Here is a 13065-nt window from a genome sequence, read left to right as displayed (position 1 = left end):
ATTTGAATTTGGAAGCAACTAAAAAAGACATTAAAATTGGATAATTTATCACTTTCTCTCCCCATTGCAAATAATCCCTCATTTAAACCCTCAGTGTTGGACAAAGGGTTCGCACAATGGAAAAATTATGGAATTAAAAATATGGGGCATCTTTATATAGCAATGTTACAAAATTTTGAGATTTAAAAAATCAAGTCTGTAATTTATCCCATCAGATAAAACATAAAAAGAAGTTTAATTTGACACCTAATTCACTTTCATATCTCAAGTATTTAAAAAGTTATGGCCATTTTCATACTCGGAAATTAGCATCTTGTTCCCTATTGATTTTCTATGGACATAACAAAAAAGCTGTGATCATGTGCTGTCAAAAGGCCATAACCTTCTTAAAAATTAAGAGAACTGAATGAAATTTTCAGTTATCGTAGATTGAACCATTCTGAAACAAATATAAAATAATCTTACTTGGATGACCTGATTAGTTAGTTACCCAAGTGTAGCTAATTTCAAACTTCAATTACTAGATCTAAACATCTATCCATTTCTTAATAAATGATTAACATTTTTAAATAGCCCAAGTGTCCAAATAATATTCATAAATAATTCTCAATAAAACATGATTTTGAAATCTCATTTACATTAATTTATAGGCCAAATGGAAGGAATTTAGTGTTCAATTGCTGTAAATTAAAGTCCATTTTAAATCAGCTTTCTAGTGGGATCCTGTGAACGCGCTGGTTTAGAACGTTCACATTGCGCTAGATTAGTGCCCTGAAATGCCCAGAAAAATACTGCGGGATATAAAGAGCCCAAAATTAGCTACTCGCAATAGTAACTTTGTATAAAGGGTTCTAAAGAAGCCCTTTTTAATGTAAAAATAAGGTACATACCTTTAATTGTTTGCTTTATAAAACCCTGGGGCTGCGAGAGGTCGCGGGTTTAGAGAGTGATTTTTAAACTACTATAACTATTATACAAGGCCAAAAAAACTAATAATACCTTTTGCGACAGGGTCTTTCAGCGAATTTTCGTTAATGATTTACTAGGCTGAACATTTTCGATTGCAACAGCCTAGTAAAAATCGCGTTTTAAACCCGCCCCCTCTAAACAGCGCCAAAATCGCGCACACGGGCTGGGGCAGATTCTCAACGACGATTCAGGTAGGTTTTGCAACATACCTACTTTATAGAAATGGTATTTTGCTCTCGTTTCAGGAGTTACAACAGAATTACGGATTACATTCAAATAATCTTTTTAGATATTTACAACTTAAAGATTATGTTAAAACACATACTAGAGAACCAAAGAGATTCTAGATGAATGTTTGAATAAACACCCTAACACAGTCAAATTAATATCTCACATTTATAACATATTATTAGACAGTGAGAATCCGCTGACGGAATTATAGAGACAACCATGGGAAAAGGAATTAGCTCAACCTATAACGAAAGATATTTGGGACGAAAACCTACAACATATACACCAATGTTCGTTAAATACCAGACATTCTTTAATACATTTTAAAGTACTACATAGACTGCATTATTCTAAAACAAAATTAAATAGAATTTTTCCTAATATCTCTCCTATCTGTGATAAATGTCAATGCCAAATGGCTAACTTAACCCATACTTTTGTAAACTGTATGAAAATTAAAAATTACTGGATGGATATTTTTTAAATAATCTCTGTAGTCGTTAGTATCCAAATTGATCCCAACACCAAATTAATAATATTGGGCATATCAGAACATTACCTAAAACTCACAATAAACCAAAGAAATGTCCTTGATTACAGTATAACTGGGAAAAAACTGATATTAAAATTTTGGAAAAACCCAACAACCCCCACAATCAAGATGTGGATTATGGAGATGTCGGAGACCTTACATTTGGAAAAAATTAGTTATGTCTTAATTGACAAACCAGAATTATTGATTAGAATATGGTCTCCATTTATAGATTATTTGAAGGGGTAGATTGGACCGGCACGGAGGCCGGACTGAAGCCTGAACCCAGGACTAGATGATAGTTATGTTCTCTGACCTACGGATCTATCTCCCAAGTTGTGTTATTGATAGTTTATTCTATTTTTCTAATTTTTTTCTTTCTTTCTCTCTTTCTTTATTTTCTTCTATCTATAAATATAAATAAGTGATTAGAGGCAATGTTAATAGGTAACCGATAAAGGAGGATCCCAACTACTTTGGTAACTGGATCCCTGGAAACCTAGATACTTAACATGTAACCGTTAAACAAAGTCTGTACTGGTTTGGATTATGATATGCAAATGCCTCTAATAAAAATTTATTTAAAAAAAAAAGACTTAATTTCTTCAAGAAATGGATATTTGAAGGACCTTTACACAATATCAAGAGAGAATTCTTTGATACTCTCTTCATGGAGCTAATGACCCAGATTGGTCGAATTAGCTATCTCCATACACATCGCAACACTGTAGGCAAGATGCCATGGTCTTACTCGAGAACGAGTGACAAACAACAATGCAGCTAAGATAATAAGCAGATGATACCAAACTCGTAGATTTGAACAAATGAAACACACCACAGGATCAGGCCGTTCAGATATGCCTCTCAAATGGTGCTATCATATCTGCTGCCACCATTCCCTTTGCAGCACATTCCAGGTACCTATCACTCCATATGTGAAAACTAATTACCTGGTAAATCTCCATGCACGTTGCACAAGGATAATTCCCTGGTGCTCACCACGCAGCTCACCAGCCTCTGCATTCAACACACTGTTCTCTGAAGATCGTTCACCTCCAACATGAGCCCACCACCAGCCACATCTTCCCATCCATACTCTTTTCCACCTTCTGTAGAGACAGCTCCCTCCACAACTCTTTGGCTCATTCATTCTTACCTTCCCACAAAAAAACCCCTTCCCAAGTATATTTCCCTGCAACCACAGATGTAACCCCTGTCCCTTTACTTCCTCCCTCACATCCATCCAGAGACCCCAGTTGCCCTTCCAAGTTCCTGCCCAAGCTTCTTCGGCAACTGTTTCGCCAAACACTTACGCTCGATCCACCAAGGCCTACAGGACCTCCCGGTTGCTAACAATTTTTAACTCCTCTTCTCATTCCCATACTGATGTTTCTGTCCTGGGCCTCCTCCATTGCCAGAGTGAAGCCACACACAAACTGGAGGAACAGCACCTCGCATTCCACTTGGGCAACTAGCAACCGAACGGTCTGAACATCGAATTCTCCAATTTAAGGTAAGTAATCAAATTACCCTGCCTCGTTTTCACTCCCCTCCCCCTTTCTTTTCCCTGTACCCCACCTGGGCTTGCACCAATTTCAGAAACTGAGGTTCAGGCTAAAAAAGGAAATTAGGAGCACAAAAAGGGGACAGGAGATAGCTCTGGCAGATAGCATTAAAGATAATCCCAAGAGATTTTATGTACATAAACGGAAAAAGAGTAACCATAGATGGAATGGGACTCATCAGGAATCAAAGCATTCAACTGTATGGGCCACAATAGATTTTTGAAAAAACAAGGTCCTCAATTAGTATTTCTCCTCGGTTTCTATCGTGCGGAAAGAGATGAGGTCTGGGGAACTTTTGGCAGTCAAAGGAATTGGCTTGTGAACAGTCAGTATTAGAGTCGTGTAGGTGCTGAAAGTCCCGACACATATGAAGATAAACAAATCTCCTGGACCTGATCAGATATATCCGGGGACATTGCAGGAAGCTAGAGAGGAAATTGCAGGTGCCCTGGCTACGATTAACGAGGCAGGACCTACACACTGAATGGTAGAGCTCTGGGGAGTGTTGTAGAGCCGAGGGATCTAGAGTGCAGTTACATAGTTCCTTGAAAGGTCAAAAAGACGAACGGCACAAAAAGGCTTTCAGCTGTCAGAGTATTGAGTTTAGAAGTTAGAAGGTCATGTTGTAGTTATATAAGATGTTAATGACATCACATATACAGTGTTATGCTCAGTTTTGGGCAACATGTTACAAGAAAGATGTTGTGAAGCTGGAAACGGCTCAGGGAATATTTACAAGGACATTGCCAGGTCTCGAGGGCCTGAGCTGTGGAGAGAGGGTGAAAAGGCTAGGACTTTATACCTTCGAGTGCAGGAGGATGAGGGTTGTTCTTATAGAATTGGATAAAATCATGAGGGGAATAGATCAGGTAGATGCACAGAATATTTATAAGGACATTGCGAGGACTCGGGGGCCTGAGCTGTGGGGAGAGGTTGAGCAGGCTAGGACTTTATTCCTTGGAGCGCAGGAGGATAAGGGGTGATATTATAGAGGTGTATAAAATTATGAGAGGAATAGATCGGGTCACGGTCCTCTGCCCAGTCTAGAGGAATGGAATACCAGAGGACATAGGCTTAAGGAGAGGGGGAACCTGAGGGGTAACTTTTTTACACAAAGGGTGGTGGATGTATGGAACGAGCTACCAGAGGAGGTACTTGAGGCAGTTACCATCATAACGTTTAAGAACCATTTGGACAGGTTGTTTAGTTTAGTTTATTCAGTTAGTACATGGATAGGATAGGTTTAGAGGGTTATTTCCCAAACGCAGGCAGGTGGGACTATTGTAGATGGGGCATGTTGGTCAGGGTGAGGAAGTTGGGCCGAAGGGCTTTTTCCACGTTGTATTACTCTATAAACTTTAGGATTCTATTTTCCTTTCCTGTTCCCCTTCTACTTACATTCTTTCCTCTAGCCTCACAATTGGCAACTCATCAACCCTTATCTCACACCTTGGATGGCACGGTGGCACAGCAGATGAGTTGCTGCCTTACAGCCCCAGAGATCCGGATTCGATCCGGACTACAGGTGCTGTCTTTACGGAGTTTGTATGTTTGTATGTGACCTGCTTGGGTTTTCTCCAAGATCTTCGGTTTCCTCCCACACTCCAAAGACTTATAGGTTTGTTGCTTAATTGGCTTGGTATAAATGTAATTTGTCCCTAGTGTGTAGAGGGTAGTGTTAGCGTGCGGGAGATCGCTGGTCGGCGTGGACTTGGTGTGCCGAAAGGCCTGTTTCCACTTTGTATCTCTAAACTAAAAGTCACTGTTCTAGTGCTGTTAATATATTGAATTGAATGAATTATAATTTAATTCTTTTGTTTGTAGTTTACAAAATGCTGGTTTAAGCCGAAGATAGACACAAAAAGCTAGAGAAACACAATGGGTCAGCAGCATTTCTGGAGAAAATGAATAGGTAAAGTTTTGTGTCGAGATCCTTCTTCAGACTGAGAAGCAGGGAAAGGGAAACAAGAGATATAGACGGTGATGTGGAGAGATATAGAACAAATGAAAGATATGCAAAAAAGTAACAATGATAAAGGAAATAGGCCATTGTTAGCTGTTTGCTCGGTGAGAACGAGTACAGATGGATGAGAGAATGTTGTATTTAAGATGTTCATTGTCACATTCAAAATGCAGAAGAATGTCATTTTAGATCAACACATCACATTCTAGCAAAGAAGGATTTGAGGAATTGAGGCAGAGGTACCACATAGTTATTGGAAGGAGAAACTATGAAAAAGGCAGAATTAGATGACTAGCTGAGAGTCCCAATGAACAGATGCAGGGCATAGCGACTGAATCGGAACAATAACCGATTAACAAATCTGTATGGGTCTCTTGATCACCAGGGATGATGCAATGCCAGATTCAGCAAAAGTATTTTATGAAGCTACTCAGCCAACAGATGTTGCACATTACAATGTATCCTGTGGTTTGTCAACTATCAGAGCAAGTTTCTGCCCCATATGAGTGAGATATAAGAATCACTGACACAGTAGATGAAGAAGGATGTGGAAGAATTTTGCTTGGACACCCATGAATAAATTATCAAACAAATCGTGGGATCATCACAGCAGTAAGGTTGCAATACTTTGATGATAGCAAATACTAAATTAAAGACTTTTGCAGCAATCAATTTATAGAAAGATCCACCAATAAATAGATTTCCGACAGGCATTTAAAACAACTATGTGTAGGAAGGAACTGCAGATGCTGGTTTCAATTGAAGATAAAGACGCAAAATGCTGGAGTAACTCAGCAGGACAGGCAGCATCTCTGGAGAGAGGGAATCAGTGACGTTTCTGGTTGAGACCCCTTCTTCAGACTCTCATAATTCGGTACTCTTTGGATTGTGCATGTTAATCCATTTTTAGGCAAAGTTTGACCACTTTTTCCACACAGAGAGTGGTGAATCTCTGGAATTCTCTGCCACAGAATGTAGTTGAGACCAGTTCATTGGCTATATTTAAGAGGGAGTTAGATGTGGCCCTTGTGGCTAAAGGGATCAGGGGGTATGGAGATAAACCAGGAACGGGATACTGAGTTGGATGATCAGCCATGATCATATTGAATGGCGGTGCAGGCTCGAAGGGCCGAATGGCCTACTCCTGCACCTATTTTCTACGTTTCTATGTTGTAGTACAATAAAGTTTTGAGTGAACACTGGCCATTACCCACTGTATATTACCGGAGTGGGATCTGTGGAATTCTCTGCCTTAAAGATAGCGGAGTCAAAGGGTACGGGAGAAGGCAGGAACGGGATACTGATTGCGGATGATCAGCCATGATCACAGTAAATGGTGGTGCTGGCTCGAAGGGCTGAATAGCCTACTCCTGCACCTATTGTCTAAACTACCCAAATGGAATAGGAGATGCTGTTCCTCTCATTGGTATGTAGAGTCAGTCTGGCAATGGAAGAGGCTAAGGACAGAAAGGTCAATATGGGAATGGGAAGGGGAGTTAAAATGGTGAGCAACCAGTAGATCCAGCAGGCCTTGGCGGCAGAGTGCAAGCGTTTGGCAAAATGGACGCCTAGTCTACGCCAATGTAAAAGAGGCCACACTGGGAGTTTTGAATACAGTAGATAAGGTTTGAAGAGATGCACATGAACCTTATTCTCATCTGGAAGGGCTGATGAGCTTCCTGGATGGAAGTGAGAGAGGGTGTGTAGGGACAGATGTTACATCTCTAGCGGTTGATTATTATTACCTGGTTTACCCAAGGAATCTTTCCTGACCACATTTGATAAATTCTATCCTGTCTAAACCTTTCAGCAATATGATAGTCCCAGCCAATATTGGGAAAGTTAAAATTCCCAACTATGATAACCCTATTAGCCCTGCAACTGGCTGCATTCTCCAGGCATATTTGCTCTTCTAATTCCTGTTGACTATTTAGGGATCTGTAGTACACTCCCAACAAGGTGATCATCTCTTTCTTCTTGCTCAGCCCAACTCTTTGTGTGGTGGAATTTATCTATGGATGACTCATTATGTCGTGCTAGCTATTCTCATGTTGTCAATAATTCAAAAATAAACTAAAAACATAGGGATAAAGTAAGTTACTTGGACTTTGTTCAGTGAGATTGTACACAATCTGTTGGGTAGCAACATGGGGCCATGCATTCCCCATATTACTTTACAACTTTGATTATTTTTGTTGTTAAGCAGTGGTTTTAAAAACTAGGCAATCAAACTGGTACAGGTGCACCACTGATTTTCCACTAACTGATGGTCCGGAACCTCCTTTAATCCGGACAAAATTACGAAAGTGCATTTGAAATCCCCTCTGAAGTCTCCTCGAAAATGTGGTCCCTAGATCAGATGAGGCGGCCAATCCCAGCCTCATCAGGACATCCGCAGGCAATTGGCAGGTCGACAAGGGGATTTCAGTATAGGACTAAAGAGGTTCTTCTGCAGTTGTATAGGGCTCTGGTGAGACCACATCTGGAGTATTGTGTACAGTTTTGGTCTCCTAATTTGAGGAAGGACATCCTTGTGATTGAGGCAGTGGCAGCCTCAATGCTACCTGCGGCTGGGGATCTGGAATTCCAGCCTGGCCGGAGCCAGCTGATCCATTCCCATAGCCGATTTCTGGCCCGTATCCCGGCCCAATGGCGGCATAGGCGGACCGTTCCAGTACCATTCAAATCCTGTCGTAGTCCGTGGCCTCCCATTGTCTATCAAAACGGATAATCCAGCAAGCCTCTGGAACCAACGGTGCCAGAAAGTCGGTGTTGGACTTGTATAACTACCCGTTGTAATAAAATTCTACACTTCCACCACTCTCCATTAAACATTCCCCAACTTCACACCTGAAGGTTTAGCTCCATTTTTTAAATTGTACTTCTTAGATCTTGAGGACACAAAGTGTTGAAGTAACTCATCAGGTCAGGCAGCATCTCTGGAGAATACGGACAGTTGACGTTTTGGGTCGAGACCCTTCTTTAGTCGACCCGATACATCACCTGTCCATGTTCTCCAGAGATGCTGCCTGACCTGGTGAGTTACTCCAGCACTTTGTGTCCTTTAATGCTTGTGCATATCTGGATATGCAAGATCTGGATAACTTCTTTGTTTCAACATCTTAGAACTTGTCAGAAATAGCATGGCAGGTGAGAATCTTACAATTCCATTCAATATCTTGAAAACTACAATCAAATTATTCCTTTCCATCTGACGCAGCGAAAATAAAATCCTACTTTTTGAAATGTGTTTATAATTTAACTGAATGCATTCTTATAGATGGAGGTTGCACTGTTTCCAAAAACAATGTCTTTTCTCAGTTGTTTACACCAAATGGTTTTAGCTCTTGGGATGAAGTCTAACTAAGATTTAGTACAGCAGTTCATTACATCTAATGGAGCTGTCAATGCCAGCATTTCAACAGCCTGTTTGATCATTTTCTGTGCCTGCTGTGGCATTTTAAATAATGTATGTGATCCCACAAGCTTTTTGAAATTTCTACTGTTTCAAATTGTTAACAAAAGTACATTTGAGGACGCAAGTAGCTGGCATCATATCTGTCTACGTTGAAACTCAACAACCATGATTTGACTCATTCATTTTAGCCTGTAAAGCTTAATATGAAAGTATACAATGCACTTAAAAGTTAACTAATATTGATAAGCATTTAGAACACTTCAAAATTAATACACAAATTTACTATATATTTACCATAGCCGAAACTCAATACCATGTTTCCAGATTTCAGCACATCATCAAATTTTCCAAACAGTATCTGTAAACTGAAAATTTAAGTCACATTAGTGCACAGTACACAATAACTTCTAATGTTTAAATAGACCCAACACTCTCACACAGTAAATGAATCAGCTACAATGTAAGAGTGAATAGGCCATGCCAGTAATGTAAACTATAACAACATAACTAAATGATGATTCATTCAATTCAATATATTAACAGCACTGGAACAGTGATATTTAGTTTAGAGATCCAGCTCTGAAATAGGCCCTTCAGCCCAACGAGACCGCGCCCACCAGTGATCCCCTGCACATTAACACTACCCTACACACACCGGCACAATTTACATTTACACCAAGCCAATTAACCTACAAACCTTTACATCTTTGGAGTGTGGGAGGAAACCGAAGATCTTGGAGAAAAACCACGCAGGTTACGGTGAGAATGTACAAACTCTGCACAGATGAGCACCCATAGTCAGGATCAAACCCGGGTCCCTGGCGCTGTAAGGCAGTAGCTCTACCATGGCGCCACCATGCCTCCCAATAATTTTTTATTGTTTTCCAATAATTCTTTACTGAACTTACAACGAATTGCATCAAGTTGTAGAAATACAAAATGTGATGCATGACTTGCATTACTATTGTGTTTGTTGACAAATATTTGCTTACTTTTACACATATTTTATATCTAAAACAATATGGTAATCCACAAGTCAGACATTACATCATTTCCCACCGTCAACAATAAAAACTGAACTGATTGAAATTTAGATCATAAGACAGCAGATAAGTGAGCTTAACACCAATCCAATGGAAGGGTAAAATAGAAAAAGGATGTGTATGCAAATCTGGTGAAATGGAAATTAGCCACATTTTCTGCAGTGAACTGCCACCAAGCGTTGCAAATCGGCAAATTTCACCTAAAACACTCACATCAAAATTTTAACCAAAAAAAGGGAAATAGGACATTTTATATAAAGAGGATCAATAAAGCCAAATGTTGTCAAATTTTTTAAAGAAACTGAATAAACTTAAATTTTAAAAGAGCATATGTAAACATTTTATAAACTGTCCCCGATAACGAAGGGGAGCAGACCGGTGAATTTGTGCCTGCAAATGGGACTCAAGAGTGGTGTGTTGTCTCCCTGGGTGAAGGATGTCTCAGAACATTCTCAGTCTTTTAATATAATAGATGATTCTCAAACTAGAGGGTATGGGCTCAAGGCGAGTGGGAAGAGATTTAAGTGGGATGTCAGGGGCAACTTTTTCATTTGCCATATCTGCAATGAGCTGTCAGAGGAAGCAATAATAGTGGATGCAATTAAACATTTAGACAAATATATGGACAGAATCATGGAATCATACAGTACGGAAACAGGCCCCTTGGCTTTGCCCATACCAACCAAGATTCCCCTTCAACACTCGTCCCACCTGCCGGCGTTTGGCCCATATTCCTCTCAACCTTTCCTATCCATGTACCTGTCCAAATGTCTTTTACATGCTGTTATGGTTTCTGCCTCAACTACCTAGTTTAGAGTTCTTTCCATATGCCCACCACCCTTGGTGTGAAATTGTTGCCCTTCAGATTCCTATTATATCTTTCCACTCTCACTTTAAACCTATGTCCTCTGGTTCTTCATTCCTATCCTTCTACACTCCAAGGAATACAGTCCGAGCCAGCCCACCCTCTCCCTATAGCTCAGGCCCTCAAGTCCTGGCACCATCTTCATAAATCTCGGCACTCTTTCCACCTTAACCACATCTGTCCAACAGCAGGATACCCTGAACTGAACACAATAATCCAACTATGGCCTTGCCGGCACCTTGTACAGCTGTAGCTTAACACCCCAACATCTATGGAAGGACTGCAAATGCTGGTTTACACTGAAAATAGACACAAAATGATGGAGTAACTCAGCGGGACAGGCAGCATACTGGAAAAAAGGAGTATGTGACGTTTCGGGTCACGACCCTTCTTCAGACTGAGAGTCAGGGGAAAGGGAAACTAGAGGTAGAAAAAGGTGCAAAACAAACCAGAGCCAGCACCAATGACCAAGGAAAGGTGAAGACCACACTAGTCATTGTTGGCTGTGGAAGAGGTGATAACAAAGGGATACAAACAGTGAAACTAGCAGGCGACTAGATTGGGTAATGGACGGAAAGATAGAGGGAATGCAAGGGTTACTTGAAATTAGAAAAATCAATATTCATACCGTTGGTTTGTAAGCCGCCTAAGCGAAATATGAGGTAATGTTTCTCCAATTTGCGTGTGGCCTCACTCTGATAGTGAAGGAGGCCCAGGACAGAAAGGTCAGTATGGGAATGGGAAGGGGAGTTAAAATGTTTGGCAAACGGAAGATTGTGTAGGCCAAGGCAGACTGGGAGTATGTGTTCAGCGTAACGATCGCCCAGTCTACGCTTGGTCTCACCGATATATTGTAGTCCACAGCAAGAACAACAGATGCAGTAGATGAGGTTGGAGGAGGCGCAAGTGAACCTTTGCCTCACCTAAAAGAACTGTCGGGGTCCCTGTATAGAGTCGAGCGAGGAGGATTAGAGCCAGAAGTTGCATCTCCTGCGGTTGCAGGGGAAAGAACCTGGGGAGGGGGTGGTTTAGGATGGAAGGGATGAGTGAAACAGTGAGTTGCAGAGGGAATGGTCTCTACAGAAAGGGGTGGAGATTCCTTCCCACTCTGCCTCCTGCAAAGACTCAATCCTTTACTACCAATTCCTCTGTCTCCACTGCATCTGCATCCAAGATGAAATGTTCCATACCAGGTCATCCGAGATGTCCTCATTCTTTAGAGAACAGGGCTTCCCCTCTTCTATCATAGATGAGGCCATCGCCCATGTCTCCTTGGTACCCCGCTGCTCCACTATTGCTCCCCCTCCCCCCCAGTTACAACAGCGAAAGAGTCCCCCTCGTCCTCACCTTTCACCCCATTAACCATCGCATACAGCACATAATTCTCTGACATTTTCACCACCTCCAACGGGATTCCACCACTAGTCACTTCTCATCTCCACCCCTTTATAAAATCTCTTTGGATTATCCTTAATGCTATTTTCCAGTGCAGTCTCATGCCCCATTTTTGCCCTCCTGATTTCCTCTCGAAACGTGCTTCTCAGTTCCCGAAACTCCTCTAGGAATACACTTGATCCCAGCTGCCTAAAGCTGTACAAGTCTATGGTGGAAATTTTTTAATCCCCTCCTATGACAACCCTATTCGCCGCCCCGTATAAACCCTGTACGCTATGACAGTACCACTCTATAGTGGGAAAGTTCAAATCCCCTACTACGACAACCTTATTAGTCTTCCAACTCCCTGCAATCTCCTGGTGCGGCAGCATCTATGGAGTGAAGGAAAAAGGCAAAGTTTCGGGCCGAAACCCTTCTTCAGACTGATGCAGGGTGGGGGGGGGGGGCGGGGGGGGGGGGGGGAGAAGAAAGGAAGAGGGGGAAGCCCGAGGGCTGAGGGAGAGCCGAGAAGGGGAGGAGATAACAAGGGCTACCGGAAATTGGAGAAGTCAATGTTCAGGCCACTGGGATGCAGACTGCCCAAGCGGAATATGAGGCGCTGCTCCTCCAGTTTCCGGTGGTGCTCACTCTGGCAATGGAGGAGGCCCGGGACAGAAGGGTTGGATTCAGAATGGGAGGGGGAGTTGAAGGGCTGAGTGATAGGGAGATCAGGTTGGTTAATGCGGACCGAGCGGAGGTGTTCGGCGAAACGATCGCCAAGCCTACACTTGGTCTCACCGATGTAGATCAGCTGACATCTAGAGCAGCGGATGCAATAGACGAGGTTGGAGGAGATGCAGGTGAACCTCTGTTGCACCTGGAACGACTGCTTGGGTCCTTGAATGGAATCGAGGGGGGAGGTGAAGAGACAGGTGTAGCATCTCTTGCGGTTACAAGGCAAAGTGCCCGGGGAGGGGGTGGTTCGGGTGGGAAGGGAAGAGTTGACCAGGGAGTTACGGAGGGAGCGATCTTTGCGGAAAGCATACGGGGGGGAGATGAGAAAATGTGGCGAGTGTTGGGGTCAAGTTGGAGGTGGTGAAAATGA

At 42.0% G+C, this 13065-nt stretch overlaps 1 protein-coding gene across 25 annotated transcripts in view; it reads right to left on the bottom strand.

Annotated features, from left to right (window-relative positions):
• clasp2 (cytoplasmic linker associated protein 2) overlaps positions 1 to 13065 on the bottom strand; it is a 322540-nt gene that overhangs the window by 234561 nt on the left and 74914 nt on the right. For all 25 annotated transcript variants that reach the window (XM_055633767.1, XM_055633768.1, XM_055633769.1 and 22 more), the window contains exon 7: positions 8973 to 9043. In XM_055633767.1, coding sequence (XP_055489742.1) covers positions 8973 to 9043 — 71 coding nt within the window. The remainder of the gene's footprint in view (positions 1 to 8972; positions 9044 to 13065) is intronic.

The sequence above is a fragment of the Leucoraja erinacea genome, chromosome 4, assembly GCF_028641065.1.
Source record: "Leucoraja erinacea ecotype New England chromosome 4, Leri_hhj_1, whole genome shotgun sequence".
In the NCBI taxonomy this organism is placed as follows: domain Eukaryota; kingdom Metazoa; phylum Chordata; class Chondrichthyes; order Rajiformes; family Rajidae; genus Leucoraja; species Leucoraja erinaceus.
This window is presented reverse-complemented; position numbering and strand designations above follow the sequence as displayed.